Source organism: Mesoplodon bidens (genome assembly GCF_964165515.1).
Source record: "Mesoplodon bidens genome assembly, chromosome: 12".
In the NCBI taxonomy this organism is placed as follows: Eukaryota; Metazoa; Chordata; class Mammalia; order Artiodactyla; family Ziphiidae; genus Mesoplodon; species Mesoplodon bidens.
The window spans coordinates 25,166,898-25,193,607 of NC_138168.1; the positions used below are offsets into that span (position 1 = coordinate 25,166,898).

Sequence of the window (26,710 nt, forward strand, 5' to 3'; positions counted from 1 at the left end):
ATCTAATCTCATACTTTTACATATACCTGTCCAGTTTTCCCGGCATCACTTATTGAAGAGGCTGTCCTTTCTCCACTGTACATTCCTGCCTCTTTATCAAAGATAAGGTGACCATATGTGCGTGGGTTTATCTCTGAGCTTTCTATCCTGTTCCATTGATCTATCTTTCTGTTTTTGTGCCAATACCATACTGTCTTGATTACTGTAGCTTTGTAGTATAGTCTGAAGTCAGGGAGCCTGATTCCTCCAGCTCCGTTTTTCATTTTCAAGATTGCTTTGGCTATTTGGGGTCTTTTCTGTTTCCATACAAATAGTGAAATTTTTTGTTCTAGTGCTGTGAAAAATGCCAGTGGTAGTTTGATAGGGATTGCATTGAATCTGTAGATTGCTTTGGTTAGTAGAGTCATTTTCACAATGTTGATTCTTCCAATCCAAGAACATGGTATATCTCTCCATCTATTTGTATCATCTTTAATTTCTTTCATCAGTGTCTTATAATTTTCTGCATACAGGTCTTTTGTCTCCTTAGGTAGGTTTATTCCTAGATATTTTATTCTTTTTGTTGCAGTGGTAAATGGGAGTGTTTTCTTGATTTCACTTTCAGATTTTTCATCATTAGTGTACAGGAATGCCAGAGATTTCTGTGCATTAATTTTGTATCCTGCTACTTTACCAAATTCATTGATTAGCTCTAGTAGTGTTCTGGTAGCATCTTTAGGATTCTTTATGTATAGTATCATGTCGTCTGCAAACAGTGACAGCTTTACTTCTTCTTTTCCGATTTGGATTCCTTTTATTTCCTTTTCTTCTCTGATTGCTGTGGCTAAAAGTTCCAAAACTATGTTGAATAAGAGTTGTGAGAGTGGGCAACCTTGTCTTGTTCCTGATCTTAGTGGAAATGCTTTCAGTTTTTCACCGTTAAGGATGATGTTGGCTGTGGGTTTGTCATATACGGCCTTTATTATGTTGAGGAAAGTTCCCTCTATGCCTACTTCTGGAGGGTTTTTATCATAAATGGGTGTTGAATTTTGTTGAAAGCTTTCTCTGCATCTATTGAGATGACCATATGGTTTTTTTCCTTCAATTTGTTAATATGGTGTATCACGTTGATTGATTTGCGTATATTGAAGAATCCTTGCATTCCTGGAATAAACCCCACTTGATCATGGTGTATGATCCTTTTAATGTGCTGTTGGATTCTGTTTGCTAGTATTTTGTTGAGGATTTTTGCATCTATGTTCATCAGTGATATTGGCCTGTAGTTTTCTTTCTTTGTGACATCCTTGTCTGGTTTTGTTATCAAGGTGATGTTGGCCTTGTAGAATGAGTTTGGGAGTGTTCCTCCCTCTGCTATATTTTGGAAGAGTTTGAGAAGGATAGGTGTTAGCTCTTCTCTAAATGTTTGATAGAATTCGCCTGTGAAGCCATCTAGTCCTGGGCTTTTGTTTGTTGGAAGATTTTTAATCACTGTTTCAATTTCAGTGCTTGTGATTGGTCTGTTCATATTTTCTATTTCTTCCTGAGTCAGTCTTGGCAGGTTGTGCATTTCTAAGAATTTGTCCATTTCTTCCAGGTTGTCCATTTTATTGGCAAAGAGTTGCTTGTAGTAATCTCTCATGATCTTTTGTATTTCTGCAGTGTCAGTTGTTACTTCTTTTTCATTTTTTATTCTATTGATTTGTATTGATTTGAGTCTTCTCCCTTTTTTTCTTTTTTGTTTTTTTGTTTTTTTTCCGGTACGCGGACCTCTCACTGCTGTCATCTCGCCTGTTGCGGACCACAGGCTCCGGACGTGCAGGCTCAGCGGCCATGGCTCACGGGCCCAGCCACTCCACGGCATGTGGGATTCTCCCGGAGCGGGGTATGAACCCGCGTCCCCTGCATCGGCAGACGGACTCCCAACCACTGCGCCACCAGGGAAGCCCTCCCTTTTTTTCTTGATGAGTCTGGCTAATGGTTTATCAATTTTGTTTATCTTCTCAAAGAAGCATCTTTTAGTTTTATTAATCTTTGCTATTGTTTCCTTCATTTCTTTTTCATTTATTTCTGATGTGATCTTTATGATTTCTTTCCTTCTGCTAACTTTGGGGGTTTTTTTGTTCTTCTTTCTTTAATTGTTCTAGGTGCAAGTTTAGGTTGTTTATTCAAGATGTTTCCTGTTTCTTAAGGTGAGATTGTATTGCTATAAACTTCCCTCTTAGAACTGCTTTTGCTGCATCCCATTGGTTTTGGGTTGTCGTGTCTCCATTGTCTCATTTGTTTCTAGGTAGTTTTTGATTTCCTCTGATTTCTTCAGTGATCACTTCGTTATTAAGTAGTGTATTGCTTAGCCTCCATGTGTTTGTATTTTTTACAGATCTTTTCTTGTAATTGATATCTAGTCTCATAGCGTTGTGGTCAGAAAAGATACTTGATACAATTTCAATTTTCTTAAATTTACCAAAGCTTGATTTGTGACCCGCGATATGATCTATCCTGGAGAATGTTCCATGAGCACTTGAGAAAAATGTGTATTCTGTTGTTTTTGGATAGAATGTCCTTTAAATATCAATTAAGTCCATCTTGTTTAATGTATCATTTAAAGCTTGTGTTTCCTTATTTATTTTCATTTTGGATGAGCTGTCCATTGGTGAAAGTGGGGTGTTAAAGTCCCCTACTATGAATGTGTTACTGTCGATTTCCCCTTTTATGGCTGTTAGTATTTGCCTTATGTATTGAGGTGCTCCTATGTTGGGTGCATAAATATTTACAATTGTTATATCTTCTTCTTGGATCGCTCCCTTGTTCATTATGTAGTGTCCTTCTTTGTCTCTTCTAATAGTCTTTATTTTAAAGTCTATTTTGTCTGATATGAGAATTGCTACTCCAGCTTTATTTTGGTTTCCATTTGCATGGAATATCTTTTTCCATCCCCTCACTTTCAGTCTGTATGTGTCTCTAGGTCTGAAGTGGGTCTCTTGTAGACAGCATATATATGGGTCTTGTTTTTGTATCCATTCAGCCAATCTGTGTCTTTTGGTGGGAGCATTTAATCCATTTACATTTAAGGTAATTATCGATATGTATGTTCCTATTCCCATTTTCTTAATTGTTTTGGGTTTGTTATTGTAGGTCTTTACCTTCTCCTGTGTTTCTTGCCTAGAGAAGTTCCTTTAGCATTTGTTGTAAAGCTGGTTTGGTGGTGCTGAACTCTCAGCTTTTGCTTGTCTGTAAAGGTTTTAATTTCTCCATCCAATCTGAATGAGATCCTTGCTGGGTAGAGTAATCTTGGCTGCAGGTTTTTCTCCTTCATCACTTTAAATATGTCCTGCCAGTCCTTTCTGGCTTGCAGTTTCTGCTGAAAGATCAGCTGTTAACCTTATGGGCATTCCCTTGTGTGTTATTTGTTGTTTTTTGTTTGCTGCTTTTAATATGTTTTCTTTGTATTTAATTTTTGACAGTTTGATTAATATGTGTCTTGGCGTGTTTCTCCTTGGATTTATCCTGTATGGGACTCTCTGTGCCTCCTGGACTTGATTAACTATTTCCTTCCCCATATTAGGGAAGTTTTCAACTATAATCTCTTCAAATATTTTCTCAGTCCCTTTCTTTTTCTCTTCTTCTTCTGGAACCCCTATAATTCGAATGTTGGTGTGTTTAATGTTGTCCCTGAGGTCACTGAGACTGTCCTCAGTTCTTTTCGTTCTTTTTTCTTTATTCTGCTCTACGGTAGTTATTTCCACTATTTTATCTTCCAGGTCACTTATCGTTTCTCCTGCCTCAGTTATTCTGCTATTGATCCCTTCTAGAGTATTTTTAATTTCATTTATTGTGTTGTTCATCGTTGCTTGTTTCATCTTTAGTTCTTCTAGGTCCTTGTTAAATGTTTCTTGCATTTTCGCTACTCTGTTTCGAAGATTTTGGATCATCTTTACTATTATAATTCTGAATTCTTTTTCAGGTAGACTGCCTATTTCCTCATTTTTTCGTTGTGGTAGGTTTTTACCTTGCTCATTCATGTACTGTGTGTTTTTCTGTCTTCTCATTTTGCTTATCTTAGTGTGTTTGGGGTCTCCTTTTTGCAGGCTGCAGGTTCGTAGTTCCCGTTGTTTTTGCTGTCTGTCCCCAGTGGCTAAAGTTGCTTCAGTGGGTTTTGTAGGCTTCCTCGTGGGGGGGACTAGTGCCTGTGTTCTGGTGGATGAGGCTGGATCTTGTCTTTCTGGTGGGTAGTTCCATGTCTGGTGGTGTGTTTTGGGGTGTCTGTGGACTTATTATGATTTTAGGCAGCCTCTCTGCTAATGGGTGGGGTTGTGTTCCTGTCTTGCTAGTTGTTTGGCATAGGGTGTCCAGCACTGTAGCTTGCTGGTCGTTGAGTGAAGCTGGGTGTTGCTGTTGAGATGGAGATCTCTGGGAGATTTTGCCGTTTGGTATTACATGGAGCTGGGAGGTCTCTTGTGGACCAGTGTCCTGAAGTTGGCTCTCCCACCTCAGAGGAACAGCACTGTCTCCTGGCTGCAGCACCAAGAGCCTTTCATCCACACGCTCAGATTAAAAGGGAGAAAAAGAAAGAAAGAAAGAGTGGGGGGGGGAGAGGGAGAGAGGGAGGGAGGGGATAAAAGAAAAGAAAATAAGGTAAGGTAAAATAAAGTCATTAATGGGGGCTTCCCTGGTGGCGCTGTGGTTAAGAATCTGCCTGCCAATGTAGGGGACACAGGTTCGAGCCCTGGTCCTGGAAGATCCCACATGCCATGGAACAACTAAGCCCATGCGCCTCAACTACTGAGCCTGTGCTCTAGAGCCCGCAAGTCACAACTACTGAAGCCCAAACGCCTAGACCCCATGCTCCACAACAAGCAAAGCCACTGCAATGAGAAGCCCACACAGCTGCAACAAAAGAGTAGCCCCCACTTGCCACGACTAGAGAAAGCCTGCGCACAGCAAAGACACAATGCAGCCAAAAATAAATAAATAAAATAAAAAAAAAATAAAGTCATTAAGATAAAAAAATAATTATTAAAAAAATTTTTTTTAAAGTAAAAAAAACGGACTGATAGAATCCTAGGATAAATGGTGAAAGCAAAGCTATACAGACAAAATCTCACACAGAAGCATACACATACACACTCACAAAAAGAGCAAAAAGGGAAAAATAATAAATCTTGCTCTCAAAGACCACCTCCTCATTTTGGGATTATTCGTTGTCTATTCAGGTATTCCACAGATGCAGGGTACATCAAGTTGATTGTGGAGATTTAATCCACTGCTCCTGAGGCTACTGGGAGAGATTTCCCTTTTTCTTCTTTGTTGGCACAGCTCCCAGGTTTCAGCTTTGGATGTGGCCCTGCCTCTGCGAGTAGGTTGCCGGAGGGCATCTCTTCTTCACTCAGACAGGACGGGGTTAAAGGAGCCGCTGATTCGGGGGCTCTGGCTCACTCAGGCCGGGGGGAGGGAGGGGTACGGAGGCGGGGCGAGCCTGCGGCGGCAGAGGCCGGCGTGACGTTGCACCAGCCTGAGGTGCGCCGTGTGTTCTCCCGGGCAAGTTGTCCCTGGATCCCGGGGATCCTGGCCGTGGCGGGCTGCACAGCCTCCCCGGAAGGGGGTTGTGGATAGTGACCTGTGCTTGCTCACAGGCCTGTTGGCGGAGGCAGCAGCAGCCTTAGCGTCTCATGCCCGTCTCTGGGCTCCACGCTGTTAGCCGCGGCTCCCGCCCATCTCTGGAGCTCCTTTAATCCCCTCTCCTTGCGCACCAGGAAACAAAGAGGGAAGAAAAAGTCTCTTGTCTCTTCGGCAGGTCCAGACTTTTTCCCGGACTCCCTCCCGGCTAGGTATGGTGCACTAACCCCTTTAGGCTCTGTTCACGCTGCCAAGCCCAATGCTCTCCCTGCGCTCTGACCGAAGTCCGAGCCTCAGCTCCCAGCCCCGCCTGTCCCGGCGGGTGAGCAGACAAGCCTCTTGGACTGCTGTGTGCCTGAGGGCACCGATCCTCTGTGTGGGAATCTCTCCGCTTTGCCCTCCGCACTCCTGTGGCTGCGCTCTCCTCCGTGGCTCCGAATCTTTCCCCCTCCGCCACCGACAGTCTCCGCCCACGAAGGGGCTCCTAGTGTGTGGAAACCTTTCCTCCTTCACGGCTCCCTCCCACTGGTGCAGGTCCCGTCCCTATTGTTTGTCTCTGTTTTTTCTTTTTTCTTTTTCCCTACCCAGGTATGTGGGGAGTTTCTTGCCTTTTGGGAGGTCTGAGGTTTTCTGCCAGCGTTCAGTAGGTGTTCTGTAGGAGTTGTTCCACGTGTAGATGTATTTCTGGTGTATCTGTGGGGAGGAAGGTGATCTCTGCGTCTTACTCTTCTGCCATCTTCCCCTCTTAGAGCTGTATTCTTATTAAATATATTAAATGAAGCAAGATATAACCTAATACGGAAATAATTTATCTCCTCTTTTAAAACATTCTGTGTGGTAACATTCCCCTATATTCTTTCTTATACCTCCTAAATCTCTTTATTCTACGTTCTAAAATCATTAATTATTTTGAGCTTTTGTTTTTTCTGTTACAATTTTTTTAGCATTCTCTGCTATTTTTTGTAACATTTCAAAATATCTTGTTATAATTATATAATATTGGTATAATTCTAAGGTACCATAGTGAAGCTTGAGCTTCCCAGTAGTTAGCATTCTGGTATACCTTGGCTTCTCTAATATCTGCATTAAGGAAGCAGAAAAAGATAGTAAAGTCTTCCTGGCAGTGGAGAAGTAATAGTTCCTAAGTATCCAATAAAAAGGATATGGCCAGAAGAGCCAAAGACCTGAAGGTTAATCTGGACACAGCGTACTGTACTGGATTTTCACGTTGAAGGAAAGGAGCACTCATGTTGGCTGGTGATGTCTCACAGGCCCTGCATTTGATGTGAAAGCTGAAAAGTGTGGGAGAAGAGATAAGAGAAGAGTGACAGGGAGAAAAGGGACCACAGCAGCCTTGATTATTGGTACAGCCATGGTGGTTAATAGAAGCTGTTAGATACTTAAGCAGCCTGTATTCTAGCAGAGCAAAGAGAGCCAGTGATAAAGAGATCAGCTCTGTTCTCTGGATAGGCAGAAATTCATTTGATACCGTTGAGGGTTTAGAATATCTCTAAGGATTGGAGGTAAGATGGCATTGCCCATAGCTAGGGATTAGGGAAGGGATAAGTGGCTACTAAGCTAGAGCTTGAGGAATCGTATGTGGGAGATAAATGGACACGGAAGGAGGTGGACTGTGAAAGATGGGTACAAACAGGTACCTCTCAGTAGTTCTTTAGGGAGCCACTCTGAAGATACATTAGTATGGAAGTCAGCATTTTGCAAGGGCATTAAGTAATGATTCAGTAAAAGCAGTGTCCTGTACTTCACACAGCCTGTTAAGATTTATGTCTCTGCCATCATGTGTTTCCTAGTGAGAATTATGACAATATAGAAAATGTTCAATTATATCACCTTGTTAAGATGGTTCTTTGAGTTGGACCTCTGTGATTCTTCTTTTTAATCTTTTTCTCTTCAATTTTATAATTGAGGGAAAACTTTGAGAAATTATTCTTTATACTCTTTTAAGAGGTGAAGAATTATATAGAACATCTTAGATTTGTGTTAAAAAAAAGAATGGTAAATGTTTAAAGGGCCAACCTTCAGCTATCTGGAAAACTCTACAATGCAGACTTTCCCAGTAATCTTCTGGTATTCTCTCCCTCCTCTGCATGGAGTGTATAGTCGCCCTCCAGGCTGTGTGCATGTAGCTTTGGCAGCAAAGTAAGCTCTGTAAGTAAGAAGGGCATCTTCTGTTTCTGTGGCCTGGGCCAAATTTCCTGTCTTAATAATCTTCTTGGGGGCTGGAGTGTTCTACTGTGGATAAGGCATAGGTAGTTAATTAGACATTACGGACTTTTTGCTCCTCCTCAGAACTTGGGTAATTATTTTTGCACTATTTAAATATGAAAATATCCAATTAGTGACTGTTGATTCTAATGTTAACCCAAAATATTAGAGGCTCATTGTGAGTTGAAATACCTCGATCTTCCCAACAAAGTATTGTGGTCCTTTTAAGGACTTTGTGAGGGGCAGTTAGGAGCCTTTTGATGTAGCACTTTTTTTTGGTGTTAATGCTTATAAAAGTGTTCTTTGATTTGTATTTTCAGGAAATAAATGAGCTCATTTACAACAGGGGGAAATATGAGCCAGATTAGCTAGTTCCTCCTGAGGAAAAATAAGAATACTTAAGAGCATGCATCAATCAATATGTACTCAAGTAGTAAGCTTTATGTATGTTACAGGTACAGTTTACCTTACTGATATTAGTAAATTATTCAGATTTCCTGCAAAATTATACAGATACATACTTGAATTTTATGAGAATATGCTTATTTAAAGATTTATTGTCTACCATATTGCACAAACACGGAATTAATTTACAAATAATATTGACCTGCATCACTCAATTCCTATGCCAAGTAACTTCTATAACTACTAACGCTTTTTTCTTTTGTTTGCAATTAAAATCTATTGTAATTTTAAAAATTAAAAAAATGTATATGCAACCCGATTAATGTAAAAAATAATCTGGGTGAACTTGATGCAGTGGCAGTTAAAGTGGCAGGGATTAAATTAATTTTTTATAGGTAATATCGGCAATTCTGGTTTCCTGGTACTCTCATTGTTTAATATACTCAAAAGCCCCTGAAACTTTGACCAGAGGATGAGGATGGTAAACCTGATTGTCATATTTTCCCAAATGAAGATGGTAGTTGTTTTTCTTTTATGGGGATGCATTGCTGGTTTGCTTCTTTTAATAGATCTAAAATTAGTTAAAAATTCTAGAAATAAGTTTGCTAAATTATATCAGTGAACTTAACACAATGTAGCTATCCTATGTGTGACAGTATGTAATAGAAAGGATGATCTTTCATTTTCTTCCTCATCCCTTCTCATTTCCCCTTTTTGTTTTCAAAGAGAAACTGGTAATCTGGGTAGATTCAAGGCATCTTTAAGAGAAAATGTCTTGGGGAGCCCCAAGGAACTGATGAAGTTGAGCGTGCCTTCCTTAGTGTATGCTGTGCAGAACAACATGGCTTTCCTGGCTCTCAGCAATCTGGATGCAGCAGTATACCAGGTAGGTGAAGTAGCTGATAATGGCAGGCGCAAAATCTTAAAAAGTGTTTTCACGGTGAAAAGATGTTTTACTCACCCTTTATCAAACTATCGAATATTTTTCTCTACAGCTTTGTTCATGATATCAGAAATAATACATTTGTGTCAGTCTAATGTTAACCGAGCTGATGAGTTCATTGTTTGTTGTTAGGTGACGTACCAGTTGAAGATTCCTTGTACTGCTCTATGTACCGTTTTAATGTTAAACAGGACGCTCAGCAGGTTACAGTGGATTTCAGTTTTTATGCTGTGTGGAGGAGTCGTCCTCGTACAGTGGAGGCCAGCCCAGGCCACCGGCGTCGTGGTAAGAAGCTAAGTGCTCACTGTAGCTAAACGGGAACTTTCCAGAGTCCAGAGCCCTCCACACAGTCACACGGAAAAGAATGGAGCATGATTCATAGCCTCTGCCATATAGATACGCCTTTTTCCCCTTAGGGTGATGTTATTGTCAAGGAGAGTTAATACCTCCGGGCTTCCTTTTTGAGAAGGAAGAATATGCCTGAACTATGTTAGAGATGGATGGTGTCTTAAACTCCATGTAATGCACCTCCTTCGTTTTATGGATAACAGAATTGAAGTCCAAAGAGGTGAAGTCACGTACCCAAAGTTGCACAGTTAACAGCTAACCTGTAACTCAGTTGTGCCAACTTCCACACAGTGTCTGTGTTCACAACTTCTAGGCCTCTTTCAGACATTTTCTCAGAAATACTGGGCGGAGTTTTCTCCATCTAATTTTCATGTTCTCCCGCAACTCAAAATTTTTTAATCATTTTGCACATACATCCACTGTCAGCAGCAGGGCTTACAGAATAGTGTTTTCCCCAATAACTAGTAACTACAATAGGGCAAAAAGTGCCTTTACTTGTAACTTTTAGTTGAAGAGTTAAATGTTAAGGTACATACCTGATTTTTTTTTAATATATTCTATGCTTTAATTGGTTATTTTCCCAAAGAGGAGTAGGAAGTGGAACTACAGTGAAGGACCTGAAGGTCGGGAGCTTCCCTCTGCAACTCTACACCCTTCTTTAACTCTCAGCAGATGAGAGACCTGGTGCTCTGAGGAGTATAAGGCAGCTGGGGATGTACGCAGAGCTTGTGAAAGGAGAAAGCTCCTTTTTAGGTAGTTACTTTCTGACCTGGTGGAAGAGTATTTTTCCCCAGAAAGTGAGTTTTAAATTAATATGTATTGTCTTTACATGATGTTTAAACGTGCTCATATTGTCAGTGACATTTCAAAACACTGATCAACTATGCACTGCACGTATAATCAGATGTAGAACTGTAAAGAATTTGTTTGGAAAGTAAGGCAGACACTTAAAAGTTAAATATGAACTTCCAGTAACACCCTACACCTTTAGAAAAGGTTCACCTCACCTAGGTAATATGTGTGAAAAGCTGAGTGTAAGCTAAAGCAGAGTATTTTACTTTTGGAGCTCTAGAAAGTTCTTTCATATTTTAAACAGAATGTAGCTTCCTGTAACTGCCTCTCATTGTTCCTTGTTCTTGTCAGAATAACTCAAATCCCTGCAAACTCCATACGATGAGCCTTTGAATGTTTGAGAACAATGCTGCATCTCCACCCTCCGTGTCTTGTCTTCTCCCCCACTGAGACAACCTTGTTGTTTCTTTCTATAATATGGCTTCTGGAGACTTTATGATCCCTGGCTCGTGCCCCAGTATTGCCTCGTATTGCTTTTCTAGGTGCATTTATCCGTTCTTTTTCCTCAGTGTGTCCTAAAAGTTCACGCCGTCTCCAGATAATGACTGCGTGGTGTGAGGTGTAGTTCGCTAATTACCTCCTTTATTCCGAATACCAGAGACTTGTTAAATCAGCATAAGGTTATATTAGGTTTTTTTTGGCTGGAGGAGGCTATCCATTATGTAACTGATTATACAACCACATGTAGCTGTTTCACACGAATACAGTTTGTCTCAGATGTGTTTTGTGCCACGGGCTTCTTCTAAACCAAAATGCAAAATGCGTTTATGTTTATTAAGCCCATCTTGTTAGCTTTGGGTTATTGTTCAAGCCTTTGAGGACTTTCAAGTCCTTATCCATTAGTAGCTTTTTCTTTGAATGTTATGCTTTCTACAGATTTGATACCTATGTCTTCTGGGTCTTCACTGAAAATTTTAGACAGGACAGGACCAGAGTTCTGTGGCCATACCTCTAGACTCTCTTTAGCTTGACTTTTTTTTTTTTTTTCTTTTTCCTTGCTTAAGAAACATTCTCTCTCACAGTTTTTATGGGTCAGGAATTAGAGGGTGCCTGAGCTGGCCTCTTTTAGACATTCTGGCTTGAGGTCTCTCATAAGGTTGCAGTCAAGATATCAGCTAGGGCTGCAGTCAACTGAAGACTTGCCTAGGCCTGGAGGATCTGTTTCTAGGACGGCTTATTCATATGCCTGGCTAGTTGATATTGGTTGCTGGTCTAGCTTGGTTTTATTCTGTTAATTAGCACTTTGCTATATGAGCACTCACTCAGCTGCGAATAGAACTACTGTTATCCTCACTACATTCCTCTGTCTTGTTCACAAAAATATTATGCAAATCTGTCAGATTTCTTGCCAAACATTATCTCTATGGAATTCCCCTCAGCACTTACACTAAGAATTCTTTCAGTAAGAAAATTTGGTAGTCGTATTCTTACGGAAGCCACACCATTTTCTTGTGATGACCATTACACTTTTGATGGTTTCTTCAAAAGTTCTCCAAGTCACCTGTTGTAGCATTTCGCTGGTATTCAGTAATAACAACAGCAGCTGCAGTCACATGTCATACTGGATACTAGCAGTGTTCTAAGCGCTTTACAAAAATACATTAATTCACTTATGCTCACAGCCACCATACGAGGCATGTATTTTTATTTCCATTTTCTTATGAGGAAACTGATAGGCAAAGAAGGCTAGCAATGGCTCAACCTTGCTTGGACCCAGGCAGCATGGCTCCAGAGTCTATGCTCTTGGTGAGTGTACTGGGCCGCCTTACAGGTCTCAAGCTGCTGTTTATAATTTCTGCAGCTTTCTTTCCCTCTGCCTTTTTGAAAATCAGGATGGTATTTGCCCAATTCAGATTTTCTGGCATAGCTTCTATGCCCCATTATTCTTCAGAGGTACAGTGATCAGTACCTTGATTTGCTACTATTCTTGGTCAAGATAGTTCTGAATTTATTTAGGTAGGTGCTCTCACAACAGCAAACCACGTCTTGGACTTCGGTTCCTATTCATTCATTTAAAGTCATTATTCACAGAGAAAGTGGAAACTAGGTTTGGGTAACTCTTATTTTCTTGCTATCTAACAGTATGTCATCTAGCCGAAGAAGCATACGCTTTTCTTCCGAAGCTAAACATACTTTTAAAGGCCTTTAAATTTTGCAAGCCTGCACTTACACTGAGTTTTCAGTCTTTTGATACTAAAACTCCTGGTTGGTTCCTCTTGGTTTTGTGTACTGTATTTTTTTTTTAAGTGTTCCTATAAAATGAGAATTCATTGAAGATGCCCTTAATTAGTAACACTGATTTCTTTCTTTACTGTTCATTAGAATCTCATTCTTAAGAAACTCTTACCCTCATAACCCATCTTCCCACTAGCTATGAATTGTAAGTTTTATTTTTTTGAATTTGATTTATTCAAGACGAGCTCAAGTCTCTTAACTATGCTGTTTGGCTATTGCTCATGCTAAAACGACACGGTTGCCATTTTCCTAGGTTTCCATCACTTCCACTTCATCACCCAGCAGTTTCTTTCTTCTTTTGGCCGCACTGGGGCTATGCATGGGCTTTCTCTAAGTTGCGGCAAGTGGGGGCTACTCTTCCTTGCCATGTGTGGGCTTCTCATTGTGGTGGCTTCTCTTGTTGTGGAGCACGGGCCCTAGGCGTGCGGGCTTCAGTAGTTGTGGTGCACAGGCTTAGTTGCTCCGCGGCATGTGGGATCTTCCTGGACCAGGGCTCGAACCCGTGTCCCCTGCATTAGCAGGCGGATTCTTAACCACTGCGCCACCAGGGAAGTCCCACCCAGCAGTTTCTTATCAGTCAGTATTAAGTCCAGAGAAGCAGTGTCTATCACCATTTTTCCTAACTGTAGAGATTAAACTGGCAGAAAAGGGATCTTCCTGGACCAGGGCTCGAACCCGTGTCCCCTGCATTAGCAGGCGGATTCTTAACCACTGCGCCACCAGGGAAGTCCCACCCGGCAGTTTCTTATCAGTCAGTATTAAGTCCAGAGAAGCAGTGTCTATCACCATTTTTCCTAACTGTAGAGATTAAACTGGCAGAAAAGCAACCAAGAATTTGTCAGACACTATCTTTAGTAGCTTGAGCTTTCAAGCAGTTGTTGGGATAGATGAAATCTCACACCGTTATTTTTTCTCCTCTCTATGCTGGCCTTATAGTTTGTATTAGGAAAGCATCCTTGTTTATCAGTTGTAGTCTATAGTAGTGATTCTCAAACTTTAGTGTACATCAGACTCAACGGGAAGGTTAAACAGATTTCTGGGCCCCATCCCCATAGTTTATGATTCAGTAGATCTGGGGAGGGGCCTGTCAAGTTTCATTTCTAACAAGTTCCCAGGTGATGCTGCTGGTCTAGGGACCATACTTTGAGAACCGTTAGTCCATAATTATCTTCTATTTCTCCTTTTATCTTCATGAAGACATTTTAGAGCAAGCTTTCTCTCTCAGGTACTTAACATCAAGCAATACTGTCCTTCTCTCAGGCTTATTTATTTTGAACAAGGTATGTGCTTGTCATATTACAGACACGTGTCTCAACCCTTTAGTTTCAGCATTGCCACTGAGAAAACATTTATCTCTGAGGAAAGACTGATGAAAGCTCCTGATGGTTAGTTTAGGGAAGAGGAAATACAGTTGAAACAATAGGTTGGGGGCCCATAAACCTGCATCTGTTAGCAAAGTATCATGATTATATATATGTGTCAATCTCTCCCATCCATGAACTATTTAAGAATCAAAGCTGTGTATCATCTTCATGTTTATTCATTTAGAATATAAAACAGTATATCTGGTACATAGATGGCATGCTATTAATATCTGATAAAAATTCAGGGAAGTAGGAAATCTTACATGTCATTACTCCATCCTGTACGTGACAGGGAATAAATTAAACAAGTCAAACTGCTACCATTTCCATGCTTGATCTTATAAGAGCTTGAGTTGTGGTGGCAGAAGTTAAAATGAAGAGGCGGCCTGACTGCACAGTTCTGTGCTTGGGTGCCCATTGTTATTAGGAAGTAGGCACACGTTATATCAAGCGTTTACTCTGGCTATAATTTGAAGGATAGGTTTTAACTTAAGTACTTTGGTTTATCTCTGGGATGGCCTTTTGTTTGGTCCTGTCTTATTCTATAGAATAGCCATGTCAGATATGGCACATACTTTCAGCAGAACTGTAAACAGATTTTTGTATTCATTTGTTTGTTCTCGGATGAATTCTATTTACTAGTCACTAAAAATAACTTCTAAAACATTACTATTGCAGGTGGAACAGAATCCATTATTAGGGTTTGGTGCTATAGCTGTTGCTGTATTGTGCTCAGGATTTGCAGGTAAGTCATAAAAGCATTTTATTCTGTTGTCAAATTTTTAAAAAAACATCAGACTTTAAATAGGGATTGACTTTATCTTGCTTTATCAAACTAACAACTTTACTCCTGTTAAAGCTTATCTTCTTACTTAATACTATATAGTTTTATGTCAGCTGTTTTTCTAGTAAGCATGTAGTAGTGTTTAACTCAGCTTAAACCTCAGTCCTTATTCATCTTTGCAATTATCTAAGAATGTATTTCTGTTATCCTTGACTATCCCCGGTCCAGCCAAGATCCCCCAAATAAATTAAAAGATGGAGGAAGTTAGCCATCAGAAAGATCAAGTACCTCTTTCTATTTTCCTGGCACTGGCACTATCCTCAGGTTCGATTCTGCTGCTTTAGGTTGTTAGTTACTAGCTCAGTATCTGTATTTCCCTGGTAACCTCAAGTTCTTCCTCTGCTTCAACAGATTAGGAATTATGGAGTAGGGAGGAAAGGGGGGTGATACCTAAGAAAACCTAATACCCAGAAGTAACAGCCAAAAGGGGAGGGAAGAATCAAAATCACTAACATCAAATAAATGTGGAAGTCTGGACTCATATATGTAGGGACAGGCTATCCTTCACTGAATCAAGAAGAGACAAAGTATGAATGTTAAGTGCAATGTAAGGAATGTTTTAGAAATGGTTCCAACAGAGAAGAAACTGAAAGTAAAGAGTATATTAGTTATAGCCATGCATCTTTATTATTTATCTTTATTTTGCTATATCAAGAGTTAGTACTCTTTATTTTTGACTAAGAAAGTATTTTTCACTTCTGTATCTAGTCATTTGATAAGAGGGGAAAATCTAAATTTAGGAATATACTTAATGATAGCATCATGCTAAACTTTTATTCTTAGGAAACAACAAATTAGAAACAAAAATTGGGTTACTCCCCAAATAATATACTACTAGATTTTTAGCACTGTTTTGAACAGTAAAATGTTTGTGTCCAACAGTTTATTTATCATAAGGTGTGTATTCTCAATACACAGTTGAGGAAATGGTACATGGTTTAATATCCCTGTGCTTGGAGTAACTGTGAACTGAATAGTTAAGTGGTTTTCCAATAGTTAAATGGTTTTCCCAGATAGGAAAATCAAAAATAGAAATAGGAATAGCTATTATATGTTTGTTCCCATTCTCTGGCTCTTTCCAACATAGGTTCATCAAAAACAATCTTGGTTTTCATTTGAATTTTTAGTTGATTAGTATTTTAGTGGCAATTCCTAAGTCTCTGATTAACAGTGTTTATAACAAAAATCTTTAATGTCCTTGCTTAACATGCATTCATTTTAAGTATAAAACTTACAGCTGTGCTATGTGATTTTGGGGGTGGGGTGGGGACACACGTGCGCTTTTGGAGCACCTAAAAAGGTGTCGGATCCTCACCCCCAGAAAAATGCACATAGACACAAAACATATTATCTAGTTAGGGAGTTCATGGTCCTTCTGACATTGTGGGTGAACCTGGTCTGTAGACCCCTGCTCTAAAGGAAAATGGCTTCACTCAGCAAGTTCTATTTAAATTTTATTTTGGTTGTGTCACTCTCCGAAAAAATCCTAAGTGGTGATTATATAGGTTATTTTGCCAAGTTGGGAATATTCATACTAGGCAGATATTATAGGGGTATGTTTAAGATAACTGACTCTAATAGTATATAGTGTTCCAGCTGACCAAAGCAAGTCTTTTAGTGGCATTAATAAAGAGCTTTTGTGATCTATCTCACTGCTATAATAAAGGCGGAAACTATTAATAGTAATATAAGAGTCTCCTGTTAAATGTAGGTTAGAAAGCTCCCTCTTGGTTATTAATTCTATATGCTCTGTAAAAATACAAATTGGTAATGTTCGGTATGCCATGCATCACAACCAGCGTAATAAATCTGCATGTAATTAATGTAAAATGTGTCTGTTCTGCAAATCATATACTTTATATTATCATATTTTGGGGTTATTATTCTAAATAAAGACATTTTAGATTAATTTCTAATAATATCTATTTCATATTTGCATGCTTAATTTTCTTTCAGGAGTGTATTTTGAAAAAGTTTTAAAGAGTTCAGACACTTCCCTTTGGGTGAGAAACATTCAAATGTATCTATCAGGGATTGTTGTGACATTAGTTGGCGTCTACTTGTCAGATGGAGCTGAAATTAAAGAAAAAGGATTTTTCTATGGTTACACATATTATGTCTGGCTTGTCATCTGTAAGTATCCAGGAATTAAAGGTTCTGGGTAGATTCACCGCCCCCCTTTTTTCCCTCAAGTTAGATGTCCATTTTAAGCCTTTATAGCATTTTGAAATTGTTCACTGTGAATACCAGTTTGAAAATGTAATTTTGGTTTTATTGACTTACTTTTGTGGCAGAGCTATCCCAAGCAATTTTGCCTTCACAATCAAAAGTATCTAATGTATTAGCAAGAAATGTGCACAGTTTAGCAGTAGACTACATAGCCCTTTGGGCGTCTTAAAAACAATGTTGTTTTGTAGGAACTATGACTCCTAGTACAAAATCTCAGATGGCTGCTTCTAAGGAAAATAGTATTTTCCTAGGTAAATTAGTATGGCATCTCTGGGGGTGAAAACTGCCTCACCATCATAGAACGTTTCATTTATTTGAGTGTTAAGATTTTCTTTCTTTCTGTATGTGAGTTCTTGCTAGTGTTGGAGGCCTCTACACTTCTGTTGTGGTCAAGTACACAGACAACATCATGAAAGGCTTTTCTGCAGCAGCAGCCATTGTCCTTTCCACCATTGCTTCAGTGATGCTGTTTGGATTACAGATAAGTATGTCTTAGTTTGTACTCTAAGTTTCTAACATGGAAGAGCTTCTCACTTCCTTGGTTCATTTCATCTTTCATTAAATATGGCAGTTACTTGTAGCGTTTACAGAAATTCCTAGTTTTGTTACAATTTATCCTACAGGCGCAGCAGTTCATAGTTGTGTGGAATGTGGGTCCCCAGTACTTAGGTTGTTTAAATGGTTCTAGAGCTGAAAGTGAGCGGGCTACTCAGTAGAAAGAGTGTTTCTGCCGACAAGGCCTCCCTGATTAATTTCCGCAGTGGAATTAGAGTAAACTTGGCTTTTTATTCTGAGGTAAGAACAGAAAACTTCTTTCATTTCCCCCTTACTTTGTACCTTCCTGTTTTAGACTTGGGTATAAACTGGTTTTGAAACTACAATCCAAATCTAAATTTTCTCTTTAATAAAGCTATTTGTTTCATTTAATATGTAATTAATACAAAATTCATTACTATAGCTGGCATTCTAGGACCTCCTTTATGGTGGTCCTTCTAATATAATTTTCCCTAGCCATATCCACCACTAGTTGGCTTCTGAATTATTTAAGCAGTGATACTGACTTAACATTTCCCGGTGCTTTTATACCGTGATAATTTTCTTTACTGATCAACTATACCATAAATACGTGAGAAAAATCTGTCAAATATCAACATTAAGTAAAAGAAACAGATCTGGCCTATATTTACATTTCATTTTAAAACTGACTTGTTATAAATGCAAATAGAAGAACACCAACCTTGTAGAAATCTTAGAAAAAAATTTGATAGTCTGGTTCAAATCTTGCTTGTACCATTTATTAGCTGTAAAACCTTGGAGAAGTTACTTAACCCATGTCTCAGTTTCTTTGTCTATAAAATGGGAATGATAATAACACCTATCTCATAGGGTTGTTTTAGGCAAAGTGCTTAGAACAGTGCCTGGCACATAGTAGGTAGGTATTCTGTATAAAGCCAACTACTTACCATTTCAGTAACATATTTCTAGGCCCTCCTTCTGATGTTTTTCTTACCTGATTTGTGTGAACTTTCACTTGTAGTTCTGATCCATCCTTTTATGCTCAACAAATCCTATGCCTGTGCTCCTAAAGAATATTTGGAAACAGTATAAATGCTTTTTGGTCAGTGTTCTGTCTTACTGATGGTCAAGAAAATTAATTAGAATATCTTAGCAATCTTAGTTTCCTATTTAGATTTAATTTGCCCTCTTCCCCTTTCTGGAAGGCAAAGCTAGTCTCTTCTAGTTAGGGATGAACTAAAAGTCATCGCTCGATGTTGTTTCTCTGCATGACATTTTTAAAGCTATTAAGGCTGTGCCATTGTACTCCACATAGAATATGGTTTAGTTTTGACATAAGGATTTATTTATATGATGCCTACTTGTCAAGTTTGGGCAAGTTGTAATTCAGTTGTGTCCAGATTTTCAGGATTAAGATAAAAAAAAAAAGATGTTAGCAGAAAATGGAATTTTACTCATTAAATCACCACCTCATCTCCTATTCAAAAATCTTCAATGGTTTGAATCATTGGTCACCTAACTCTCTGAATTTTGCTCAACTGCCTTTTACTCTACTAACCCTAACTTTCACAGGTTTCTAGTATCATGGAAAATCTATATTCCACTGCGTTTTCTTTCAATCAGCATATAGGGATGTTAGTATGTTCTTTGTCAGTGGTCCAGGACAGTCATACTTGCATTCTTGAAAAGTACATAGTGATTGTCACTCCCTTGATTTCACTACTTTTTTTGGTGAGTGGGGTGGGGGTGGAGCTAGAATTGATGACCTTTCTAAACTTTACCATCATCATATAGAACACTTAAATTTATTTTCCATGCAGTCTGATAGTGTAAACCCACAATTGAAAGTCTTCAAAATTTTAAACTAATCATTGTTACATAGTTTTAAGAACACAAATACAGATTCTTTTTTTTTTTTTTTTTTCCTTTTCAGCACTCACCTTTGCTCTTGGTACTCTTCTCGTATGTGTTTCTATATATCTCTATGGATTACCCAGACAAGACACTACATCCATCCAACAAGGAGAACCAGCTTCAAAAGAGAGAGTCAGTGGTGTGTGATTTTAGCCTCAAAAGATTCCTACTAAGACTAAACCATCTGCATTAAACTAGAGCCTTAAGTCAATCCCAGAAGGTAGCTTAAAAAAACAAACAAAAACTGTGTCGCATAAGCATTAAGAAGAAAGCTATGTGAGTGTATTGCTACAAAGATTTAATGTGGCCTGTTTGGAATCAACCTGTTTTGTTTTAGAATGAAGGATTTTTATTACTGTATATATAATGTACATATAAAGTATGGAGATGATGTGGTATTAAAAAAAATCATGCAAGGCTACAATATTTAATTAACAAGGTTTGGGATTATGTTAAGGGTTAAAGTGCCAAAGCCATTTCTGTACTAACTGTTCTCTTGTGCAGGTACCAGGGGAGAAGGGTGACCCGTATTCTCCAGTGCATGTACAGTATTTGGTCCCAGCAGCAGTAAAGACCTAGCTCTTTTCTTACAAAAGAGAGGCAAAAACAAGACAGGCTAGTTCAGAAACAAATTGAATATATAACTTCTCAAACTGAATCTATTTCATAACTCAGACAATGATTTCTGGGTGGTGACTGAGTACTCCTTTAAAGTGCTGTATTTATGCCATTCATTGTCTGGATTCACATTTCTTTGCTCTTAGATGATATACTTTTCTTCAAAAAATATTTCTAATGTCACTTTTGTACTTTTTTTATGAAGTATGTTTAACTGTTGAGCTCAATAATTTGTGAAATTTCAGTGTTTTTTAAAAAAAAATTTCTATAATGTTATGGAAAAATTCAGCAATAAACTTAATTTATTTATATGAAACCTGTTTGATCACTATTTATATTGTAGATATGACCACTAAGATAACGCAAAAACGTGCTTCCCTGGTGGCTCAGTGGTTAAGAATCTGCCTGCCAATGCAGGGGACATGGGTTCGAGCCCTGGTCCGGGAAGATCCCACATGCCATGGAGCAACTAAGCCCATGCGCCACAACTACTGAGGCTGCGTGCCACAACTACTGAAGCCTGTGTCCCTAGAGCCTGTGCTCCGCAATAAGAGAAGCCACCACAATGAGAAGCCTGTGCACCGCAACCAGAGAAAGCCCACGTGCAGCAACGAAGACCCAACGCAGCCAAAAATAAAATAAATTTAAAAAAAGAGATAATGCAGAAACACAAACACAAGCCCAAAACATTAAATTTTTTACTTTCTGTATGTTGGAATTTTATCAAGGCTCTTTGGTTGCAAAAAATGGCTATAAACCTCCTCCAGCTAGCCTTAAAAAAAAAAAAAAGGAATTTATAAGGACTGCAGTCAAGGCTGTATGGCTCTAGGTTGTAGGAATTATTGAACAGCCTTTTCAGAGAGCTGCTTTCAGAAAGACTTGGCTTTAACCATCACTGTCTCTTGTCTTTTTACTCAAAGATTCAAACATAAGGAAGGGACTTACCTGGTGGTCCAGTGGGTAAGACTGCATGCTCGCAATGCAAGGGGCCCAGGTTCGATCCCTGGTTGGGGAACTAGATCATGCTGCAGTTACGAGTTCGCATGTCTCAACTAAAGATCCCACACGCAGCAACTAAGACCCGGCGCAGCCAAAATAAATAAATAGATATTAAAAACAAACAACCCCCCCAAAAGAAACCTAAAACAAATACTAAGCAAGCTACCACAGATCTGGGAAGGGGAATGTTTGTTCAAAGAAGGGGAGGGAGATATTGGACATGTAAAAAATGTCCCATGGCTGATTTGTGTTAAGAAAATAACTGATGATACTTTAAGTAGAAAATAAACAATCTGGGCCTCCCTGGTGGCGCAGTGGTTGAGAGTCCGCCTGCCGATGCAGGGGATACGGGTTCGTGCCCCGGTCTGGGAGGATCCCATATGCCGCGGAGCGGCTGGGCGCGTGAGCCATGGCCTCTGGGCCTGCGCGTCCGGAGCCTGTGCTCCGCAACGGGAGAGGCCACAACAGTGAGAGGCCCGCATACCGCAAAAAGAAAAAAAAAAAAAAAAAAAAAAAAAAAAAAAAAAAAAAAAAAAAAAAAAAAAAAAAGAAAATAAACAATCTGGAAGATAACTCACTTAAAATTGGAGTCTTTTCTAGGATTAAGGTATACCATACTTGCCAATATAAAACTACGGTCATTCAACTAAAGAAGCTTTAGTTCATGCTAACTTGCTTCTCTATGCATAAAATTAGATTGTCATTGGTATTCAGAAGATTTCTAGTAGCAATAGTTAGAATAAATTATAACAGATCTGAATGGAAATTCTCAGATGAGGACAGCTGTAACCATCAAACAGATCACATCCTACTCATGTTTCCTAAGCAGGTCACACAAAATACACTTACCAATATGCAGATACATGAAACTGTTTGAGAAACTCCATTTCAAATGTGGTTTAATGGAGTAATTTTTACAAAGATCCTAATTCAATATCTGTAAAGTAATTCCTTGTTATTCAAATGTGTTCAATGCCCCAGTTCACATAGTCTGGTAAGAGTTACCTGTATACAGCCATGAAAAGTATGAGACCTGTTCTCTGGGAGTAGTTGTCAGCTGTATTGACAAAAAAGCTCAATTTTGTTCTCCCGAAATTTAAGAACAGTCATAATTCTAAGAAAATTGAGATTTTTCTTCCTCATCAATTTTAAAACATGGAAACAGGTAATCTCAGTTACAAGAAGAGTTTCTGGATGAATGGCACTGTAAGATGTCAAGGCAGAGGAGATCGGATGGCAGAGTAGGAGGAAGTGGAACTCACCTCCCCCCATGAACACATCAAAATATATCTACATGTGGTGAAAAGATGCTCATCATTGCTAATTATTGGAGAAATGCAAATTAAAACTACAATGAGGTACCACCTCACACCAGAACGGCCATCATCAAAAAGTCTACAAATGACAAATGCTGGAGAGGGTGTGGAGAAAAGGGAACCCTCTTACACTGTTGGTGGGAATGTAAATTGGTGCAGCCACTATGGAGAACAGTATGGAGGTTCCTCAAAAAACTAAAAATAGAATTGCCATATGATCCAACAATCCCACTACTGGGCATATAACCAGACAGAACTATAATTCAAAAAGATATGTTCACCCCTATGTTCACAGCAGCACTATTCACAATAGCCAAGACATGGAAACAGCCTAAATGTCCATCGACAGATGAATGGATTAAGATGTGGAATATATAAACAATGGACTATTACTCAGCCATAAAAAAAAGCATGAAATAATGCCATTTGCAGCAACATGGATGGACCTAGACATTATCATTCTAAGCAAAGTAAGTCAGAAAGAGAAAGACAAATACCTTATGATATCTCTTATATGTGGAATCTCAAATATGACACAGATGAACATATCTACGAAACAGAAACAGACTCAGACATAGAGAACAGACTTGTGGTTACCAAGGTAGGGAAGGAATGGGAGTCTGGGATTAGTAGACGCAAACTATTATACATAGGATGGATAAACAACAAGGTCCTACTGTACAGCACAGGGAACTATATTCAATATCCTGTGATAAACCATAAGGGGAAAATAATATGAAAATGAATATGTATAACCAAATCACTTCACTGTACAGCAGAAATTAACACAACATTGTAAATCAACTACAATAAAAAATTTTTTTAAAGTAAAAAAAAAAATCCTATCTATCTATCTATCTATCTATCTATCTACATGTGGAACAGTCTCACTGAAAACTAACTGGAAACTGGCAGAAAGTCTCCTGTATAGCCAAGGCTGTAAGAAAGATCCACACAGAATCTGGTAGGAAGGGAAGAGAAGTGAGCAGGTTGGGACCTGTGCCCCAGGGAGAGGGCTCAGAAAAAGGGAGATCACACAGGTGGAGATCCTCCCTGGAAGTGAGCAGTTCAAGCCACATATTGGGCACCCCAGCCCTGCGTCCGGCACAGGGAAGGCAGCCCCCTGGCTGGTCAGAGGGCTGGTGGGACAGGAGGGCCGTGGGAAGCCTGGACACTGCTCACGAGGAGTGTGCATGTTTGCGCACAGACACAGTAGGGGGCTTTTACTCCCACTGTTGGTGGGAATGTAAATGGGTGCAGCTACTTTGGAAAACAGTGTGGAGGCTCCTCAAAAAACTAAAAATAGAGCTACCATATGATCCAGCAATTCCACTCCTGGGTATATATCTGAAGAAAACAAAAACACTAATTCAAAAAGATACATGCACCCCAATGTTCACAGCAGCACTGTTTACAATAGCAAAAATAAGGAAGTAACCTAGTGTCCATTAACAGAAGACGTGGTGTATAAACATGAATATTAGCCATAAAAAGAATGAAATTTTGCCATTCCCAACAACGTGGATGGGCCTAGAGATTATGCTTAGTGAAATAAGTCAGAGAAAGACAAATACTCCGTTATCCCTTACATGTGGAATCTAAGAAATAAAACAAACAAATGAATATAACAAAACAGAAAGACTGACAGCCGTAGAGAACAAACTAGTGGTTACTAGTGGGGAGAGGGAAGGGGGGAGGGGCAAGGTAGGGGTAGGGGCTTAAGAGATACAAACTACTGTGTTATAAAATAAGGAAGAAAGATACATTGCACAGCACAGGAAAATATAGCCATTGTTTTGTAATAACTTTAAATGGAGTTTAATTTATAAAAATGTTGAATCACTGTGTTGTACACCTGAAACTAACTAAATTAACTAACTAACTAAATAATATTGTAAATCAACTATACTTCAATTAAAAAAGAAAAACAAAAAACCCTCAAGCCAGAGTTTAAACTCTAATCCTTTGTCTCCGGTAGACCACAATGACTTTAAAAAGATTTAACTTAGTTTAACAAAAGTCTGTTTAGTACTTATTGACCATGAGGAAACTCAGATGATTTTTTTAAAAGATAAAGATTTAATAAGTTGATAAATCACTTAATAAAATATGGACAGTAAAATATAGATTCTGACATAGAATAATCGTTTCAGTTCTATTCTAAATAGCAAGGCACGTAAGAATAGATAACTAGAATTCATTTAGTATTTTAAAAGCAATTTTAATTAGAAATTACATCCTACATACAGGTGTTATTCCAAGAAGTTTCATTCCGTTGGCTAGGACTGAGCGGACAGCTCTGAAAAGATGAAGTCTGGCCTACAAAATAAATTCAAGAATGATTCAAGGTCAATTCAGCAACAGGCTAACTGTGAGTGAACAGATAAAACTGCTGTTAGAAGTAATTCTAACTTTCTTCTAATTTAAAGTAGAATAGTATCTCCAAGGGCCCTAGGGTTTCCTGTAGGCAAAAGGAAGACAAATTCCTAGGATTTGTTATAGTAAGACTGGTACCCAAGGGCTGTGGAGTGGGAGTTAACAGTAACTCCATAAAGTACAGCTTCAGATAAGGGGAGCTAATCACCCTGTCACTTGATGTAGGAAAAGGTGTTTCATGGTCAAGTATGTTGGAAAGTAACATTGATTGTTACAGCCCAATTCTAATTTTTACCTTGAGTGTATAAGTACACTGCTGTAGGTGAACAACAGGATGCTATTTTAGAAACATTGACAAGACTGACTCAGTAATAAGTCTGAGGATGCTAGAGATTACACAGCAAAACTCAACATAACATACCCCGGCCACTTCAGGAGGACTGCTTTTTATGTGTAGTGTTTTGTGTGCCACCGCTGCAAGATGACTGAAACAGGAAGAGGATAATCATGATTAGGACCAGCTAATTTCCTGTGTAACATATAAGCTTGATATCTAATCTTATTCCCTCAACTTAGAGAAATCAAAGCCGAGAGCCACTAAAGGATATTTCCAAAGTTGGAAAGTTGAGGCGGAATTCACTGCTTTTCAATAACTGGCAAAGTGAAACACACTAAACTCCGGTTTTAGATTTTTGGTCCTGGTTCTACTAATACCAGGTGGTATTATGATTACAGTTTCATTGTTCTTAAGATTATGATTTCATTGTTAGTTTTACAAGTATAGGGGATTCTTTTCTAATAATTAGTTTTTGCTTATTTAGGCATCCCTCAAGATGAAACGTATAACACGGTCTGGCCTGTCTCCTTCTGTACTGGGAGGAGGTGGGGTAAGACTAGTTACCAATCCACTCTGCATACACTGGCCACCCTTCTTACTTTTTTTTTTTTTTTTTGCGGTACGCGGGCCTCTCACTGTTGTGGCCTCTCCCGTTGCTGAGCACAGGCTCCAGACGCGCAGGCTCAGCGGCCATGGCTCACGGACCCAGCCACTCCGCGGCATGTGGGATCTTCCCAGACGGGGGCACGAACCCGTGTCCCCTGCATCGGCAGGCGGACTCTCAACCACTGCGCCACCAGGGAAGCCCGGCCACCCTTCTTTAAAATATTTTTTCTGTTTAGGTTATGGCAGCAAGAAGAACAGTGCCAGAGAAATGATGCTTATGACATTAGTTTCAATGATTAAGTGAGATTTAATAAGACTTTCTGGCTTCTTCATCTCTATATGTCTAAGTGGAAATTAAAGGAAAAAAAAATCTATAAATCTGGGGAAGAAAGGTAAAAAGCATATTCAAGAAAAAAGTCCCAGGGCTTCCCTGGTGGCACAGTGGTTGAGAGTCCGCCTGCCGATGCAGGGGACACGGGTTCGTGCCCCGGTCCGGGAAGATCCCACATGCCGCGGAGCGGCTGGGCCCCGTGAGCCATGGCCGCTGAGCCTGCACATCCGGAGCCTGTGCTCTGCAACAGGAGAGGCCACAACAGTGAGAGGCCCGTGTACCGCAAAAAAAAAAAAAAAGTCCCATAAATCTCTGATTACAGTAAATCTTGAGTTTTTTGTTGTTGTTGTTGCGGTACACGGGCCTCTCACTGCTGTGGCCTCTCCCGTTGCGGAGCACAGGCTCCGGATGTGCAGGCTCAGCGGCCATGGCTCACGGGGCCCAGCCGCTCCGCGGCATGTGGGATCTTCCCGGACCGGGGCACGAACCCGTGTCCCCTGCATCGGCAGGCGGACTCTCAACCCCTGCGCCACCGGGGAAGCCCAACACTTCCTTTCTTAAATAGCTTTATGAGAAGATACAACTGTTGCTATAAAACTCAACCTCTATTCAAACTTTCTAAAACAGCCACCATGAAATTTCTATCCAAGTGTCATCTA

The 26,710-nt window shown here is 39.5% G+C and overlaps 2 protein-coding genes across 3 annotated transcripts in view; one reads left to right on the forward strand and one right to left on the reverse strand.

The window, feature by feature from the left end:
* The window catches only part of SLC35A1 (solute carrier family 35 member A1), a 42,187-nt gene extending 21,785 nt beyond the window's left edge, over positions 1–20,402 (forward strand). Inside the window, exons 3-8 of the mRNA XM_081251557.1 lie at positions 8,950–9,109; positions 9,299–9,451; positions 14,644–14,710; positions 16,766–16,942; positions 17,389–17,523; positions 19,488–20,402. Coding sequence (XP_081107683.1) covers positions 8,950–9,109; positions 9,299–9,451; positions 14,644–14,710; positions 16,766–16,942; positions 17,389–17,523; positions 19,488–19,615 — 820 coding nt within the window. The 3' untranslated portion in view covers positions 19,616–20,402. The remainder of the gene's footprint in view (positions 1–8,949; positions 9,110–9,298; positions 9,452–14,643; positions 14,711–16,765; positions 16,943–17,388; positions 17,524–19,487) is intronic.
* Positions 20,403–24,468: 4,066 nt separating this feature from the next.
* RARS2 (arginyl-tRNA synthetase 2, mitochondrial) overlaps positions 24,469–26,710 on the reverse strand; it is an 82,171-nt gene continuing 79,929 nt past the window's right edge. For both annotated transcript variants that reach the window (XM_081250411.1, XM_081250410.1), the window contains 2 exons: positions 25,199–25,262; positions 24,469–24,720 (listed from right to left, as the gene is read on the reverse strand). In XM_081250411.1, coding sequence (XP_081106537.1) covers positions 24,634–24,720; positions 25,199–25,262 — 151 coding nt within the window. In that variant the 3' untranslated portion in view covers positions 24,469–24,633. The remainder of the gene's footprint in view (positions 24,721–25,198; positions 25,263–26,710) is intronic.